Source organism: Nerophis lumbriciformis, linkage group LG30 (assembly GCF_033978685.3).
Source record: "Nerophis lumbriciformis linkage group LG30, RoL_Nlum_v2.1, whole genome shotgun sequence".
Taxonomy (NCBI): Eukaryota; Metazoa; Chordata; class Actinopteri; order Syngnathiformes; family Syngnathidae; genus Nerophis; species Nerophis lumbriciformis.
Window position 1 is genome coordinate 703,677 of NC_084577.2, and position 18,632 is coordinate 722,308.

At 38.2% G+C, this 18,632-nt stretch overlaps 2 protein-coding genes across 4 annotated transcripts in view; one reads left to right on the top strand and one right to left on the bottom strand.

The window, feature by feature from the left end:
* The window catches only part of LOC133572542 (kelch repeat and BTB domain-containing protein 8), a 15,748-nt gene extending 13,544 nt beyond the window's left edge, over positions 1 to 2,204 (bottom strand). The window contains exon 1 of the mRNA XM_061925350.2: positions 1,473 to 2,204. The gene's annotated coding sequence lies outside the window, so the exon portion shown is untranslated. The remainder of the gene's footprint in view (positions 1 to 1,472) is intronic.
* On the top strand, positions 2,112 to 18,445 carry sars2 (seryl-tRNA synthetase 2, mitochondrial). 3 transcript variants are annotated; one of them, XR_009810549.2, is made up of 16 exons: positions 2,112 to 2,662; positions 2,732 to 2,827; positions 8,874 to 8,903; positions 8,997 to 9,137; positions 9,215 to 9,269; positions 9,364 to 9,427; positions 11,767 to 11,872; positions 11,981 to 12,028; positions 12,568 to 12,676; positions 12,814 to 12,859; positions 12,937 to 13,024; positions 13,167 to 13,279; positions 16,017 to 16,110; positions 16,190 to 16,282; positions 16,352 to 16,520; positions 16,551 to 16,652. XR_009810549.2 is itself a non-coding variant. In XM_061925351.2 (16 exons), exons 1-16 carry the CDS (start codon positions 2,393 to 2,395, stop codon positions 17,965 to 17,967), a joined length of 1,560 nt encoding a protein of 519 aa, XP_061781335.2. In that variant the 5' UTR covers positions 2,112 to 2,392; the 3' UTR covers positions 17,968 to 18,445. The 3 variants fall into 3 exon arrangements, 2 of the variants coding, with proteins under 2 accessions (XP_061781335.2, XP_061781336.2); XM_061925351.2 differs by lacking the exon at positions 16,551 to 16,652 and adding an exon at positions 17,827 to 18,445 and having other exon boundaries at positions 16,352 to 16,417; XM_061925352.2 differs by lacking the exons at positions 8,874 to 8,903; positions 8,997 to 9,137; positions 16,551 to 16,652 and adding an exon at positions 17,827 to 18,445 and having other exon boundaries at positions 16,352 to 16,417.
* Positions 18,446 to 18,632: the final 187 nt, after the last annotated feature.

Sequence of the window (18,632 nt, forward strand, 5' to 3'; positions counted from 1 at the left end):
GTGAGTTGGCCTCAGGGGTTCGGCGGAGGTCAAAACACACCCGACTCATCGTGTGAATACAAACTTCTCCCTATCGGCATATTACGGATATGGCAACAGCTGACTGGTTTGCAGGTGTGTAATTTGTTGTGAGTTTATGCACTGTGTTGGTTTTGTTCTTTGAACAAGGTGATGTTCATGCATGGTTCATTTTATGCACCAGTAAAAAAAACATGGTAACACTTTAGTATGGGGAACATATTCACCATTAATTAGTTGCTTATTAACATGCAAATTAGTAACATATTGGCTCTTAACTAGTCATTTTAAGTACTTATTAATGCCTTATTCGGCATGGCCTTGTTATAACCCTAACCCTCTAACCCTGACCCTAACCAAATAACTCTAAATTAAGTCTTTATTACTTAGAATATGTTCCCCTAGTGTCCAAATAACTCTAAATTTAGTCTTTGTTACTTAAAATATGTTCCCCTAGTGTCCAAATAACTCTAAATTAAGTCTTTGTTACTTAGAATATGTTCCCCTAGTGTCCAAATAACTCTAAATTAAGTCTTTGTTACTTAGAATATGTTCCCCTAGTGTCCAAATAACTCTAAATTAAGTCTTTGTTACTTAGAATATGTTCCCCTAGTGTCCAAATAACTCTAAATTAAGTCTTTGTTACTTAGAATATGTTCCCCTAGTGTCCAAATAACTCTAAATTAAGTCTTTGTTACTTAGAATATGTTCCCCATACTAAAGTGTTACCAAAAACATATAACTGTCTTGAATTTGAAAACAAAATATATATATATATATTTTTCACTAAAGAAGGGTTCGGTGAATGCGCATATGAAACTGGTGGGGTTTGGTACCTCCAACAAGGTAAAGAACCACTGGCTTAAACCAAAGGAGAAGAAAAGGCATTAAAGCTTAGGGAAGGCTATGCAAAACAAAGCTAAAACTGAACTGGCTGCAAAGTAAACAAAAACAGAATGCTGGACAACAGCAAAGACTTACAGCGCGTGGAGCAGCAGACGGCGTCCACAAAGTACATCCATACATGACATGACAATCAACAACAAAATAGGAGCGCAAGACAAGAACTAAAACACTACACACAGGAAAACACCCAAAAACTCAAAAAAAGTCACGGCGTGATGTGACAGGTCGTGGCAGTACACCTACTTTGAGACAAGAGCTATAGTGATGCATGGTTGGTTATGGTTTGAATTCATATCCAACAATAGCGAGAACAACTTTTTATTGTCAATATCGACTGCTGAGTTTCATGTTTTAATGTTTTCTGCTGGTGGTGTGCCTCGAGATTTTTTCAACGAAAAAAATGTGCCTTGGTGTAGAAAAGGTTGAACAACACTGCCTTAGGAGTACTTGAAAGCGTCAGGTAAGACAATTTGATGAAGACTAGACTTTAAATACACCAACAGCTGCTTTTATGTCATGCTAATAGTAGAGTTTGTTGCTAACACTACCTTTGCTCTTCTTCTTGTTTCCACTTTGAAGGCCGGTTGTGTCTCACTTCTACAGAAATGTGAGGCAGGTTCGGAGAGAGGGCTTGTTTGTAGCCGAATACTTTTTTTTTGTTTGTTTTTCACAGTGCCGCTTGGTCTTCGCGGTCCCCACCGGCGTGTTGTGTCGCTCCGGGCTCAGCCGACAGACTCGTCCGGCCTGCGGTGAAGGCGCATCCAGACGACACGCTGCTCATCCAGCCCCATTCACAACATCAGCAGCGGACATAGCAAACATTAGCATTCTGCTCCTGTTCATGCCGCCTTCGGCTTTTATGTCACTCCTCCGGTAGGTGAGGCTCAATGGTGAAATAGTTGGGATTTTTAATGGCGCCGCATGCCTAAAACACCATCTTGTGTTGAGTTGAGGTCCAACCGGCCGCACTTGTCATGTCCCAACCGGATCACCGCAGTGCTTACTGCTTAGTATCCGCTCGCCTGATTGGATGACCTTTAGCTGGTGACAATCGCTAGACTTTGTGTCCACTGCTGTTAAAATATTATTAATTTAATCCTGCCTTTAAATAGAATAAATTGATTATTGGTTTTGAATAATTGTATATAATACATACAATTGTTAAAAACAAACGTGCCAAGGAAACGGTAATAGATTTTTTCTGCTTCCGGTGTTGTGCTGCATTTACAAACAGCGTCCCTGTAGTTGAAAGGAGTACTGTAAGCTTTTCACAAGGGCGGACAGTGACCTGCGAACGGCCTTTGTATCATTGAACTAGCAATTTGCGTCATGTTTTCCAGGACGTCATAATATTCATATTCTGTTTTAAAATATGTTAAATATGGCTTGGTAAGTCGTGAGCATCCAAACGCTTTAGTGCTGTCAATTCCCATTTCTAGTGAATGCAACACCATGCCGTATCTCAAACATGGCGACGTGCTTAGTTACGAGTGCGGCAACTAAAAGTATTTTTGCGTTGACGCCGGTGGTGCGGCGTTGTTGTACAAAGAAGAAAGGCTTCGTCGTTCCTCGTCGCTTTTCTCATAGATTTGGGAGCAGCTTGTATGACCATGTCCTTGGAGGATACAGTGACAAGCCGGAGCTTGACATGAGAGCGGTGTGTGAAGACACCGACAAAGTCATCGCCAATGTAGAAAATCGGAAGGGCGAGCTACGCGGTGAAGACGTCAGGCTCATTGTACGTGTAATAAACTTTTCTAAAATGATACCATAAAACACGATTAACTTGAATTTGTTGTTATTGCAGGTGTCTGCTTGGCAGCAGCTCCAAGCAGTAAAAAAAGACATTTTAGAGCTGGAAGAGCAGAAGCAGCAAATTAGTGGAACAGTCAAAGCTTTCGTGGTCAGTAATAATGTGATGTTTGTTATGATTATTGCATTAGATACTGATGTCTGCAGTTATATACAGATCCAAGTGAAATTTAAATAATTGTAATCCCTGTTGTGAATTATGTGCGTGTAGAATTTACAGACCAACGTTAAAATAGATTAGTTTATATACAGTGTTGGATTAGTTACTGAAAACCAGTAACTAGTTTCCGTTACTTTATTTCAAAAGTAACTCAGTTACTTAAACCAAAAAGTAATGCGTTACTGTGAAAAGTAACTACCGTATTTTTCGGACTATAAGTCGCATTTTTTATCATAGTTAGGCCGGGGGTGCGACTTATACTCAGGAGCAACTTATGTGTGAAATTATTAACACATTACCGTAAAATATCAAATAATATTATTTAGCTCATTCACGTAAGAGACTATACGTATAAGATTTCATGCGATTTAGCGATTAGGAGTGACAGATTGTATAGCATGTTCTATATGTTATAGTTATTTGAATGACTCTTACCATAATGTGTTACGTTAACATACCAGGCAGGTTCTCAGTTGGTTATTTATGCGTCATATAACGTACACTTATTCAGCCTGTTGTTCACTATTCTTTATTTATTTTAAATTGCCTTTCAAATGTCTATTCTTGGTGTTGGGTTTTATCAAATACATTTCTCCAAAAAATGTGACTTATACTCCAGTGCGACTTATATATGTTTTTTTCCTTCTTTATTATGCATTTTCGGCAGGTGCGACTTATACTCCGGTGCGACTTATACTCCGAAAAATACGGTAGTTACTTATATACGTATATTTTTTTTATTTTTTAAGTCCCCATTTAATGCCCTTTTAGCCTTCATTTCAGTACTGTTATTGCACTGGAGAATAATACAATCTGTTGATCAACTTGACATGCATTTGCATCACTGAACTCTGCTAAGCAATGTGGTCTACATACAACACACAAAGACAAAGATATGTTTCAAATGCCCGATTTGTTTCAGGCCAGAACAAATTGACACAACTATATCAAATAGCTGCAACTTAACATACATAAGTAACAAACAGCATAATAACAACATAGCTGTAAAACAAGGAAGGCACACGCTTCATACACAAAGCCTAACTAGGTGTTTTTTTCTCTCAAGGAATTCTGAAATAAAATCATGTCTTCAGTGAAGCCCAGAACACTCTACACATTTCCCCAGTTTTAGTTTAGAGAAAAGGAAAGATTGGCCTGGCCCGCTAGCATCCCTCTTTATGTTTGTGAACGTTATAGTCTATACATTTAGAGTGATGTGATAATCAAACACTCTAGAAGTCTAGAATGAAAGAGTATATAAGAGAATTGACAGAGTGTGTACCTTCAGTGTGCAGTGCCTCGTTAAAATCCAGTCGCTGTTGGAGGTGGAGGTGAAGTGTGTGTCTCTTTACTGGCTTCGTCGAAGCATGTTGCTTTTGTAGCAGTTTCAGCATATTTGAATTGCTAGGATAAGATCTTTGATCCAAGACACAACTTACATTCAACTAAAATGTTCTTTTCTTTGTGGTCGACAAAAGAAAAGTATTGAGAATATCTCCATTTTAAGAAACTAGGCTACGGGCTTCGCCATGACGTCTTGTTAGTAAACGCAGACTCCCACACACGCACACACACACACACACACACACACACGCGCACACACACACACACACACACACACACACACACACACACACACACACACACACACACACACACACACACACACACACACACACACACACAGACAGTGCGCTGCGCGCCTCTTTCTTGTCGCCTCGTCCGCAGCGCTGCAATAAAACACTCAGATCTTCTCAGTTTCTAGCCGATACTACATAAAAAATAACGTAACATAATGCAGTAACGCATCATGTAGTAACGGTAACTGAGTTACTGAATATAAAAAATAACGTGTTAGATTACTATTTACCGCCGAAAGTAACGGCGTTACAGTAACGCGTTACAATGTAACGCGTTAATCCCAACACTGTTTATTTCAAAGGGGACAATGCAATTTCATAAAACACATGACTACACATGGTTAAAAAAGACAGAGTTAGCCACAAGGCTAGTTTTCATCTGTAGTCCCCAGGCCATGATGTAAAAAAGGCAGTAAAATTACAATTAAAAAGAAAAGAAAGAGAGAAAAAGAAAAAAGCAGACAATACATATACAATCTGATATTATAAAATACAAATAAAATACAACATCACAACATAACGGGCAGCACGGTGGTACTGGGGTTAGTACATGTGCCTCACAATACAAAGGTCCTGAGTGGTCCTGAGTTCAATCCCGGGCTCGGGATCTTTCTGTGTGGAGTTTGCATGTTCTCCCCGTGACTGCGTGGGTTCCCTCCGGGTACTCCGGCTTCCTCCCACCTCCAAAAACATGCACCTGGGGATAGGTTGATTGGCAACACTAAATTGGCCCTAGTGTGGGAATGTTGTCTGTCTGTCTGTGTTGACCCTGCGATGAGGTGGCGACTTGTCCAGGGTGTACCTTGCCTTCCGCCCGAATGCAGCTGAGATAGGCTCCAGCACCCCCCCCGGGTGGAAAATGGATGGATGGATGGATCACAACATAACATTTATCTTGGCATCAAAACAGGCTCATCTTTTAGTGCTGGCAGCTGTAGGCGTTGATAAGCCACATTTAAACATTTTTTGTGAAGGCCTTGAAGATTAGATATGCCTTTTTTGAAAGTCGGTGCATGTTGCGATATCCATCTATCCATCCATTTTCTACTGCTTGTCCCTTTTGGGGTCGCGGGGGGTGCTGGAGCCTATGTGTTAAATAATTTGACCCTGAGCACTAATAATGGGCTTATAATTTGCCAATCATTCATAACCCTTATGTGATACCCTCTTTTTTCTGTGTGTTCTAAATAGTAAAAAACTGCTACCAAGAGGTGGCTAATAATTCAGGTAATGGAGCGTCATCTATTTTGCCTACAAAGCCCTCTTAATTAAAGGCTTAGTGGCCACATGCGTGGACAGCACCTAAGAGCTCTTATTTCCAAAATTGTGTACACTACTGAATTGGGGTCTTATGGCCTCTTATGTGGACAGTTATACTGCCATTTGGTGGTGTCTGAAGAGTATAACATACAATGGAATTTGGAAAAAAAATGTACAAATAAGAATTATCATGTCACCAAACATGAGGTACACGTTTGTTACTTATGGACTAAAGTACGTCATATCAAATGGTGATTCTTAGTTTTTATTCTAATTAGGGTCCAATAAGCCCAAATAGCAAAGAGAAATACAAAAAAGCATGTACCGTAAACAAACAGCTTGGGCCTTAAGAGGTTAAAAAAACTCTAAAAGCCCTCTAAAAAACGTGTTGACCTGCATATTAAACAAGCGGTATTGTAATTGTAGATGCTAACACCAACAAACTACGTTTCTGGCGTAGAAACATTGTTCAAACACAGAATAATACAAAAGGAATAGGACAACAATCTTACTGACTGAGAAACAAACTCAATCATATGAAAAATACTACAAATAGACAATCAAAATATTTGTTAAGTATTAGCCCAGGTTTAATGTTTTGTTCGTAAACCGCTAGCTCATCTCTGTATGTAGCTGTGACATCAAGCTTTATGTGCTCCATGGATCAGAATCAATATTATGGTGACTTACTTGATAATACAGTTGTTCATCTGGTCCAGCTGACATGGGCTGTCTTTTCTAGTTGATTTTACTGTAGGTGGAAAAATATTTAACTGCTGCCGTGTTTGTTAGTGCAAACAGTTCTTCATTTGTTGTTATGTAGTCTTTTGGAGCAGTGTCCTCTTTGCCAGATATTCAAAGCATTTTACATCAATGGTAATGTGTGCAGCTGTTTCTGTCAGCATGGCTTGCGAGCTCCACCATCAGGTCATGCCGAAGTAGTTCATAGATTTTGTATCCCCGTCATTGCCTGCTCTTCTTCTCTTACCAGTAACTTATCCTCCTTGTGTTCAGGCTCAAAAAGTCAAGGTTCTGGATTCTCATTTGTCCCCAGTTAGTCATACTTTTCGTCTCATACAAAGTCTGCCATGATTAGTGGTAACAAACACGGAACACGCTCTTCATGCTGTTGTTGACGGACATAGGTTTTTAAAAGGAAAGTAAATTAGTTTGCTTGTTGATGATTTTTGTTTGGTTTTGTATTGTGTAGTTATATTTATATGGTAATTATTATTCTGTGACTGTAAATTGTTTGCTTGTTTGCTTATTGATGCTTTTATTTGTTCCTGTATTGTGTAGTTATAATTATATGCTTTTACTTGTCATTGTATTGAGTTTGTGGACCCCAGGAAGACTAGTGTGTTGTTGTGGCAACCAGCTAATGGGGATCCTTAATAAAAATCAAATCAAATCAAAATCAAATAGCGTTAGTTGCTATGCGCTCTGTGAAAACAATGCGTCTGGGAAACATTTTCCTATAATACTTAAAATGACGTTGAATGTTATGAATGTGTCTACATTACATACATACTTACAGCTAGGGATGTACCGTTAAACGGTATAATGATAAACCGCGGTAAAACTTCCCACGGTTATTATTACCGTTTTAAATTTAAACTATTGTAAAACCGTGATTGATAACACTTTGGTAAACTCACAGACCGGTGACAATGCTCATTTCTTAGATACACATATTAAGCTACCATGTATACAAGAGACATTAACCTATTTTCCCATTAATATAACAACATTCCCTAATCTAAACTTGTATGAAGACATTACTGTGTGACCACTAAGATATTAAGTTGTGTAAATTAAATCTACAGGCTGTGTTCTCTTAGACTGAGAGTTCAATTGAAACTCAAAACAGTTTGACAACAGGAAGTGAATTTGCGTGGCGTCACATAAATCGAATGAGATACATCCAACATACATTTTTTTCTTTATCATGAAAAAAAAACAACTTATGAAATAAAACTGAAAACTCAAATGAAAATAATTTGGCCTTTAAGTAGCCAGAACAATATTATTTCATAACAGATGTATTCTGCCAATAAGGGATAATGTGTGGCTATTTGTTTATTGTATTTAATTTTTTAAATAAAACTTAGTTATAATTGTGTATAATTACTCTTTTAGCACATTCAACAAAACCGTAATAATGATAACCATGATCATTTTGGTAACAATAACTATGACATTTTCACATCGTTACATCCCTACTTACAGCATATATATATATATATATATATATATATATATATATATATATATATTTAAAATGTGGATGTTTTTTTTAGAGGGCTTTATATGCAAAATAGGTAATTTCCCATTATATGTATTGTTAGCCGCCTCTTGCTAGCAGATTTTCGGTATTTAGAATGCACAAAAATCGAAAGATACGAGTGTTCTTGTCTTGCATAAGGGTTATGAATGATGGGCAAAATTGAACAAAAGTGCAGTTCTGCTTTAAATTCTGTAGGTCACAAATTGGTGGCTGCCGAGAGGGCGCTTGCGTTCAATTGAGGTGCTATCTCGCCCTCTTCCTAGTCCGACCTAGTCCACTATTCCCCACTAATACACACTTAGTAACAAAAGAATAATGTTGTGTTACAAAAGCAGTGTTTTGAAAAGCCTATGGTTTCACTCACTGGTTCAACAATATTATAGAAACCTAATAAACAAACTCGACAAGTTGGCCATTTTGGTTCGGAATAGGCATTTTGGGGCGAATACCAGGTGTCGTACTTAGACAAACTCCCCCTAAGGATAAATCAAATCAAAATCATTGATGCTAGACAATGGACTAGAATATATTGCAAACAATTTTCGCTCATGCCACATGTAGGTGGACTTTGCAACAAGCTTTAGCGACAAAAACGCAAAAGTAAATTAACTCCACTACACCACCTGGTACCTGATTCAGTGTCAATTGAGTGGGATTGATATCTGCGTATGCCCTTTGATGTCATCCATTTAAGATAGTAATTTGCAATATTCACTTGTATGTGTTCAGGATCAAAAGTCACAAAAATTTGACGCTGAATCATACAATTGACAAAATCATCTCTTCTTAGGCAAAGCACCCAAAGCAAGTTCTAACCAATGTAAGTCAAACTTTTGGACTCTAGAAAATGATCTTTTACATCCTAAACACTGCCTTGATATCCATTTTGAGCTTCCCTCTGTTCATCACACAGCTTCCAGAGTTCAACCAGGCTCTGCTAAAAGGTCGAGATATCCGCAACAGACTGAACCAACTGTATAGCAGAGAGACAGAGCTGGATCAGGAATACTATTGCCGAGCGCTTAGTCTGCCCAACACCACCCACCCTGATGTTGTGAGAATGAATATGTTTAGAGTGACCTTATTCATATGAATGTCGTCGTTTGAAATGTCAAACTTTTCCTTTCTCAGCCCATTGGAGACGAGAGCCAGGCGAGGGTAGTGGAGCTGGTTGGACAGAAACCAGGTTAGTGTTCTGAGGAATGGATTATTGCCAATTTCACTTGCTGTTTCTACCTAAAGTAATTGTGTTTAAAAAATAAGCTATTTTTTTGTTATAGAATTTGACTTCAAGCCCAGAGGCCATGTTGAACTGGGGGAGGAGTTGGGTCTCATCAGACAGAGGTGACAACTCCTAGTACTTGTTCCGACTTGAAAAGCCACTCTGTACATGCTCAACATCCAGCTTGAGCTCTACTGTGTGATTATTAACTGCACCACATTTTGTTTTGCTGTTCAAACATGCAAGTTTGGTACAACAAATGTGGAAATCCTGCCATAGGGTTGCGCGATATAGACTATATCAATCATATACATTTGGCTGACGATGGAGCTTTTAATACTATCCTTTAGAGGTGGTAATCTTTGGGCATTTTACGATTCAGGAGCTACGATTCTAATAAAAACAATTATTGATGCATCTATAATTTATATGTATTGATGGTTTTACAATTCTTTTTGTTTCCCTAAATAAGCGTTTATCACTTGCAACTTTAAAAAACAGTGCATTTGTAATAAGAGACATCCATCCATCCATCCATTTTCTACCGCTTATTCCCTTTGGGGTCGCGGGGGGCGCTGGAGCCTATCTCAGCTACAATCGGGCGGAAGGCGGGGTACACCCTGGACAAGTCGCCACTTCATCGCAGGGCCAACACAGATAGACAGACAACAACATTCACACTCACATCCACACACTAGGGCCAATTTAGTGTTGCCAATCAACTTATCCCCAGGTGCATGTCTTTGGAGGTGGGGGGAAGCAGGAGTACCCGGAGGGAACCCACGCAGTCACGGGGAGGACATGCAAACTCCACACAGAAAGATCCCGAGCCCGGGATTGAACCCAAGACTACTCAGGACCTTCGTATTGTGAGGCAGATGCACTAACCCCTCTGCCACCGTGAAGCCCTTAAATTAATTCTCACATTTGTTAAATTAATGGAAATGTGTGCAAAACTGGACTATAAGTGCCCTATAATAAAGGAGCTGGTCGGATTTTCCGGTGAGGTGGCTTGCTGCAGTCAGCCAAATTTTAGAACTGTCTGTATTACTTTTATTTACAATAAATAAATTGATAATGGATTATTGATGTTTACTAATCGATTTTATAATTGTCCATGTCCAAATTGTGATGCATCTAAAAATCTATTATTTCCCTCACCTCCACTATCCTTATATCGTGATAATGCATGTTGATGATACATTCTAGTTGTGTCAGCACATTTGACAGTGACAAGCCAACGACCGCGCCACCAACAAAATGTAGCATCCTCGCCGGCGGCTAACGTCTTTCCACAGTGCAAAGCCACTTATAAGTAAGTAATCCTCTCCTCCATGGCGGCAAATAAACTAAGTTTTTTGAAAAATATCATCTAAGGAGCACGAGGAATAGCTAAACATGCTACATTACACACTGTAAGAAGATATGCTAACCTCAAGCTAGAGCTCTTCAATGTAAACAAGTTGGCGGCGAATTGATACAAATATCGAGAGTAACGATACCAAGTAGGATAGTATCAAGTTGATACCAAAGTGGTTAAATCTATAGTTTTACTATCAAAACATTTTTTTTTTAAATTTGTGTTGTTGTTTACAAACTCAGGAAATAAGTGCCTGGACATAGAAGGGCTTTAAGTGCAAATATATATATATATATATATGTATATATATATTAATCAGAGCCAATAATATGTCATAATTTCCAAATGTAATTGTTATTGGTAAACCGCCCTCCTGTGTTTTTGTCCCATCATAATTGTGATAATAAATGTAATCGTTCAGTAATCTTTTATAGTGAAGACAGTCATTTGGCCTACTGATAATACATTTATATAAACATGGTTTGTGTATAAAAGCCTGAATAGTAAAATTGTTTGTACGTTACAACCTCATGAAGAGGCAAGGTAGCCGAAACGTGTCTGGTACAAGCCATTTTACTATTCAGGCTTTTATAGATGAACCTTGTTTCGATAAATTCAATGATCTTGAATATGAACATTGGTATGTCTTAATACTGCCCCTGTAACTACTTGTTATTGGATCGTTACCCAAATTTGTTGTATTGCCCAAAACTAGTGTAAAAAAATCCAAACAACAGAAGAATAAGTGTTTATTACTTGTTGAAACCATGTTACAACAGAAAGTAATCCATTACTAACTGTAAATCAACAAGTAAATTAATAATAGTTTTGAGAAAGTAATAACAACCGTAATTGATTTAATTTGTTACTGCCTATGTCAGCAGGTAAATGAGTATCCTTTGTAACCCATTTTGAAATTGTTCTATTATCATTTATATGTTCCAAATGATATATTGGAATATATATCGATATTGCAGGAGGCTGCAATATATATCGCAATGTAGATTTTAGGCGGCATCACCCAACCCCTATCCTCTAATTTTGAACGCACATGGCTGTACCTTCCGTATAATTATAGTGCACATCTTTGCTTACCTGCAGGCACCTAGCTCACATCTCAGGCCACAGATCCTACTATCTGAGAGGAATGGGTGCCAGACTTCAGACCGCGCTCCAAAACTTTGCGCTTGACACACTGCAACGGCGTGTAAGCAGCATAAATCTTAGACATTGGTGGAAAGAATTTCTACAAATATTCACATAAAAAGCAACTAAATATTAGGTATTGAATACTTATTTTTTGTGGCTGCAACAGGGCTTCATTCCCATGGTTGTACCGGACATGCTGAAAGGAGCTGTTTTTGTGAGTAACATATTTTTCTGTCAATTTGATCGGTATACAAACCTATGGCCATGTCCACATTTGAAAAAACATGTGTTTTGGCCTCTCAACCACATAAAAACTGAGCTTTGGGAAAACTCCAGCCAGGGTTCAGATTTTCAATAACGTCACACTATATTGTGGGTGTCAGTCTGTGTATTAAAAAGATACAATATTTTCTGGATTTGCACCAACTTTAAATGCTCATTTTTTTAGTATGTCACATAGGTATCCGTTGATTAACAGATTTCTTAGTTTGCTATATAGTGGGAAAAGCTGCAAGCTATTTCTTATATTTTGGTTACCTTATTTCGCTACATGACAGGAGCATAAATACAGAAACAGTTCAAATACAGTGCAGCTCTACACCTCTTCAAACTATTAGCTAAAAGTGTGTCATTCAAAACAGGCATTGTTACATTTTTTTGTGCTGCTCATGCGATGGTTTCTCTCTGTGTTTCATCTGCCCTTGTCCCACCTTGCCACTCACTGTATACTGTTTATGTTTCATGCTCGTCCAGGAGGGATGCGGCATGCAACCCAACGCCCATCGCTCTCAGGTCTATTCACTGGACCCAGCTCGTTTTCCCAACTTAAGTCTGGCTGGGACCGGAGAAGTTGGAGTGGCTGGTATGACTTTTTTGCCTCGAGTGATAATGAAAGATGTGTTTTGAATAAAAAGTTGTCTTTGAATACTAGAGTTTTGTTTATGTGGGAATACAAGTTGATTTTGCAGATGCTCATTGTGCGATGCCTTTTTTCCTTAGGCTATTTCATGGATCACGCAGTTAATTTCAAGGAGCTACCTGTCAGGTGACAAGCGCTACCCCACTCACAGTTTTGTTTTCCAAATATTTCTAGCTGACCTGCTGTGTCGCTCCCTTCTGCAGGACAGTGTGCAGTAGTACATGTTACAGAGCAGAGACTGACACAGGAAGAGAGACCTGGGGCCTCTATAGAGTTCATCACTTCAATAAGGTCAGTGAAGCACTAGTTAAGCCTGCAAAATATAATGAGCTGTTTCAAGCCTTTTGTTACATTCTCTATCAGTTTTTTTTATAATGACACCATCACTTTTGAGTGCTTAGACACAATGTGAATGAATTGTGTGTGTGTTTAGGTCGAGATGTTTGGAGTGACCGCAGACGAGACAGGAGAGGAGAGCACTCAGATGCTGGAGGAGTTTGTTTCTTTGCAAAAAGAGTTGTTTTCTTCATTGGAGCTTCACTACAGGTCTGAAAACACAAGAACATGACATCAGTGTTTCCAATACAATTATTTTTTTGTTGTGGCCCACTACAAATACATTTGGACCATCACAATTAGATTTAATGCTGCGTATATTACGCCTTTGCTCATACACACATTACAACTCTGCACAATAGATGGTGTCGTAACTAACTAACGCTTTAATTATTGCAATTAATCACAAAACACTGTCACATTAATCATGTATAAAACCATATTAATTGCACAGTTTATTTTGACCACACTACTTCGGACAGTGGATGGTTACCTGAAAGGCGAAAAGGTTGTTTTACGGTCAGTGATCAAATCAATGCATACGTGAAGTGAAGTGAATTATATTTATATAGCCCTTTTCTGTAGTGACTCAAAGCGCTTTTACATAGTGAAACCAAATATCTAAGTTACATTTAAACCAATGTGGGGGGCACTGGGAGCTGGTGGGTAAAGTGTGTTGCCCAGGGATAAAACGGTAGTGACTAGGATGGCAGAAGCGGGGATCGAACCTGGAACCCTTAAGTTGCTGGCACGGCCACTCTACCAATTGAGCTATACCGCCCCCACTATACACTATACACCCCGACAGTACTTTAGGTATAACTGTTAGCACGTTTTGAACAAATGAATGGCATGCATTCAAGTAAAAATATTCCTGCATGGCTTTCTGACAATAGAAGTGCATTTGTGTCAAAATATTGGGGTTTATTTTTTTACAGTTAATTGAAAGTATGTGCGCTAGTAATTTACGCGGTTAATCAAAAAGCGAAAGTAATTCATGTAATCGTTTGACAACACGAGTCTTAAATGGGTCATATTATGATTTTTTTTTCTCCATTTAGAACACTTACTTGTGTGGTCTACATTACATGTAATAGTGGTACTTTGTGGTCCAAATGTTGCGAAGATAATTTTTACAGAACATCTTCAAGCCGCTTTATGACTCTCTTCAGAATGCGCCGTTTTGTGGGCGGTCTTATTTACATGCCAAAGCCCTCCCCGAGGCCATGCCCTCTTGCCTGTGTCTCCATCATATCAGGCGTGTTGTAGTTTTTAGCGCTTCCATATGGAGTCTATTGACAGATATAAGTTGGAACTATATGCAAGTTTTTATTACAAATGGCAACAGCGAAAGGTTTTAGCATGCATGCGCATGTACAAGCCAGTCTGCCTCGTAACAAGAGAATAGCGAAGAATAAGTGACTTATTTGGACTATAACTGAATAAAAATGGCTGACTCACTCAAATCTCTTCGGGTAAACATCTGCCATTTATGGAGATATCTGTTGATATAACTAAGGCAAAGTACCGGTACGTCAGATCTGAAATTCCAAATGGCTCGTTTGGAGGAAGGCAAGATTGTTTTATAAATATTGCCGCCATATCTCGTCGTCTTCCAGAGAATACAAAGCAAGGATCGACTTTGAGGCTAGATTTAGCGAGTATTCAGACACCTCTATATGGTTTTTCAAAAAGCAGCCAGCAACAAATACAGCTCCTTGTTCTGGTCTTATTGAAAATGTTTGGTGACTCTTAACAATAAAGCATGTATTGCTCTTAAAGGGGAACTTCACTTTTTGTGGAATTTAGTGTATCATTCACAATCATTATGAAAGACATGACGATGGATGGATGGATTCTTTTTTTTTATTGCATTCTAAATATTAAATAAAGGTAAATACAGCAGAGCCAATAAATAACAATGCAAAAAGCTCCAACAATAGTCCATTTACATTGCTTGATTTGAATATTAACCAAGTATAAGTGATATTGTAACCGCGATAACGCAGGCAAACTATTTATAGCGGCGCCGTGATCACAAACTTGTGTACACTTTTGACATGATCAACTGGTGAGGTGCTTCCTTGCTTAATTCCTGCCTAGAATTGTATTGTAGATAAAAAAAAATCAGCGTCTCACCTGGAAATAAGAAGTCTAGTTGGTACACTTTGACAACCGATTAGCACACTGAAAATGGTGAGAACGACACAAAAAGATGCTCGGGTCCACCCCACTTTTCTTCGCGAGGATTGAGTCATTCGCCATCTAAATGGGAATATACAAACATCCTAACCGTCGGCATCCTAATGACAGCAGACCTTGTACAGTGAGTGATGTTTGTTGGCTCTTATAAATTCTGCAGTGAGCAGTAATCAGTGATGTTAAAAAAGCAAACGTGTCACGTATGCTTAAAATGATAAAAATACGCAAATATTAAATGTTATTATAAATATGCTTGTTACTACATTACAAATGTACTTACAACATGTATATGAAACCTTAATGGAAGTGTTTAGATGTGTTTTTGAGATCTTTATAAGCAGAATAGAGCGACTCCTATAGGCTCCATTGTAAGCAGACTTTTGATCGCATTTATTACATTTTTAGAATGTATTAAAAAAAAAACATCCATCGTCATGTCTTTCATAATTGTGAACGATAAGCAAAATTCCCCCCCAAAAAGTGCAGTTCCACTTTAACAAGCAGCAGGTCCGTTGGACACCCTCCAATCTAAAGGCACTCACAGGCCAATAAAACCAGTTTATTTGTAATTCTAAACATATGTTTTGCTCTTAATGTTTCTTGATCATGTGTCATGGTCAATTATCCAAATGACATGATCATGTCATCTACCCAACCACACAACCCTATGTCACAAATAGATCTCAGTCTTTTAGGAAACACTACACGTATTCATTATTTTGTCATTTGTGGGTATTTCTCCCAGAGTGCTAGAGATGCCAACACAGGAGTTGGGTCTTCCAGCTTACAGAAAGTATGATATTGAAGCCTGGATGCCTGGAAGGAACAGTTTTGGAGAGGTCAGTGATCCTGCATTGTTGGCTGTGATGCTGTGCACGGTGCATTCTTCTTGCAACGATTCTTTTATCTGCCTGTCAGATTTCCAGTGGGTCTAACTGTACTGACTACCAGAGCAGACGACTGAACATCCTGTATGAGAGAGAGGATGGCAGCCTGCAGTACGCCCACACAGTAAGACCATCCCTGGTGTTTGTTCCTACAAAGCATACAGCAAACCTTCATAATGTTATTTTTTTGTAGGTTAATGCTACAGCATGCGCCATCCCCAGGACAATCATTGCTATCTTAGAGACTCACCAGACCAAAGTAAGACATGCATTCCTTATAAAAGGCTTCCTAAAGATGTGTGTTTGAATAATTATGTGATAAGAGGATTTATGTATGACATGATGTGGTATGATTCTATTAAGTGTAGACCTGGCCAAGAAAGCAGTATTAGCTATTACATTTTACATCCCACTGATAAAACAATCGTAATACAGTAATCACAGTACAAATAATCTAGCAAAAAAGCTCATTGACTAAAATTTCATTACAAAATCAAATGCTATGATAGTGTGCATTGTCCTGATGAAGACATCATAAGATTGTACATTGTAATCAATATAGACAGTGGTTCTCAACTTTTTTTCAGTGATGTACCCCTTGTGAAATTTGTTTTTAATTCAAGTACCCCCTAATCAGAGCAAAGCATTTTTGGTTGAAAAAAAAAAGAGATAAAGAAGTAAAATACAGCACTATGTCATCAGTTTCTGATTTATTAAATTGTATAACAGTGCAAAATATTGCTCATTTGTAGTGGTCTTTCTTGAACTATTTGGAAAAAAAGATAGGTTTTTATTTATATTTATAAAGGATTTTTGAATTGTTGCTATTTTTAGAATATTTAAAAAAAAATCTCACGTACCCCTTGGCATACCTTCAAGTACCCCCAGGGGTACGCATACCCCCATTTGAGTACCACTGATATAGACCATTACTTCTCAAATAGTGGGGTCGGCCCCCCTTGAAAGGACTTTGCGATGCCAGGGGTGGCGCGTGTGACCCCAGTTAACATGCTTTATCAGTATCATGCTGTAACAAAAATCTGCACAAATAGTTGTATTAATTTTTGTTTTGTTGGTTAAAGTGTTTTATAATTTGTGCTCCTGAGTTGATTGATAAATTTAAATAAAATATTATTTATTGAGTTAATTTAATTACCGGTAGATTTTTCATGTTCAATGGTTGAAGTCGGTCAAATAATGTTTATAGTTTAAAAAAGGATTTTTTTTTTTTTTAATTTCAGGCAAATTGATGCACTTTAAATTGTTCCTGTTACAGACTAAAAAACAATGATAATAAAGTTATTCTTTGTTTTAAGTTGATCTATACTCTACTTTTACTTTAAGGTTAACATGTACAATGTTATGCAGAGGTATACCTATAACAATTTTATAAACAAATGATTCTATTTATAGTCACGGGTGGGGGGCGTGCAAAATATTTTCTTCTACCTCGGGGCGGGTAAAGGGGTATAACAGAAAATAATTAAGAACAATGGAATAGACTATATTTTTTACCAAGTGTTTGAAAAATGTATGACTGGGAAATATACATCAAAATTGTCTGCATTGGCTTGTATCAAGCTTTCTTGGGGAAAACATAAACATTCTTAATTTGTTGTTTTAAATACTGCATAATACCTTTTTTGTGTGTATTTTTTGTCCTGGCAGGAAGGCTTTGTGCGTGTCCCCGCAGCCTTACAACCATATTTGGGCCTCCAAGTGATTGAAAAACCAGCGTACATTCCCCTGAAGTACATTGGTCCTAACCAACCTTGCCGCCCATCCAGGCCTGCTCCCAAAATTTGGTGACATCAGTGTTGGGAATAACATGTGAAATCATAGTGATTCCATTTACTCAGACCGCATATATTTTTCCACTTGACTGTGACTTGGGGTTCCTAGGTCCTGCTTTGCGCATCGGGAAATAGGTGTCAATCATGGTCGTCACTTGTTGTGTGTGTGTACATGTTTGTCATGGATGACCCTTTATTTGTAACATTTTTTAGTGCCAGCCTGAAAACCTTTTATTTAAAATGCAGAACAAGAGTGTCAAACTCGCCTACATTGAAGGCTTTTATTTGACTTACAGGCAATCAAAGAGCTGGTTGTAAATGAAATCGGTAACTGTTACGGCTAGTCACTTCATCATATAAACAATAATGCATAACGATTTTTGTAATCAGCAATCAAGGAAAAATATTGGCCTGTGTGTACACTATTGAATGTATTTTTTTTAAGTCTGGTAATAAAAAAATGCTTGTAAATTGTAATACAATAAATCATGTGAATTCCAGTTCAGAGTCCATCCATCCTTCCATTTTCTACCCCTTGTCCCTCTCGGGATCGCGGGGCTGCTGGAGCCTATATTGTCTGGCTAATTTGAACGATTAGTTTCTATTCTATGCCCTTTAATCGTTAAGTGTAGTTTGCATGCATTGAAATATACATTTAAAAAAACACCTGTGGCCTGGTTT

Excerpts from the sequence above, each read along its gene's own strand:
- sars2 (XM_061925351.2), top strand. The coding sequence starts at position 2,393 with ATGGCGACGTGCTTAGTTACGAGTGCGGCAACTAAAAGTATTTTTGCG. Across the intron at positions 2,828-8,873 it reads GAACAGTCAAAGCTTTCGTG|GCAAAGCACCCAAAGCAAGT; the intron begins GTCAGTAATAAT and ends ATCTCTTCTTAG. Across the intron at positions 16,283-16,351 it reads GCCTGCAGTACGCCCACACA|GTTAATGCTACAGCATGCGC; the intron begins GTAAGACCATCC and ends ATTTTTTTGTAG.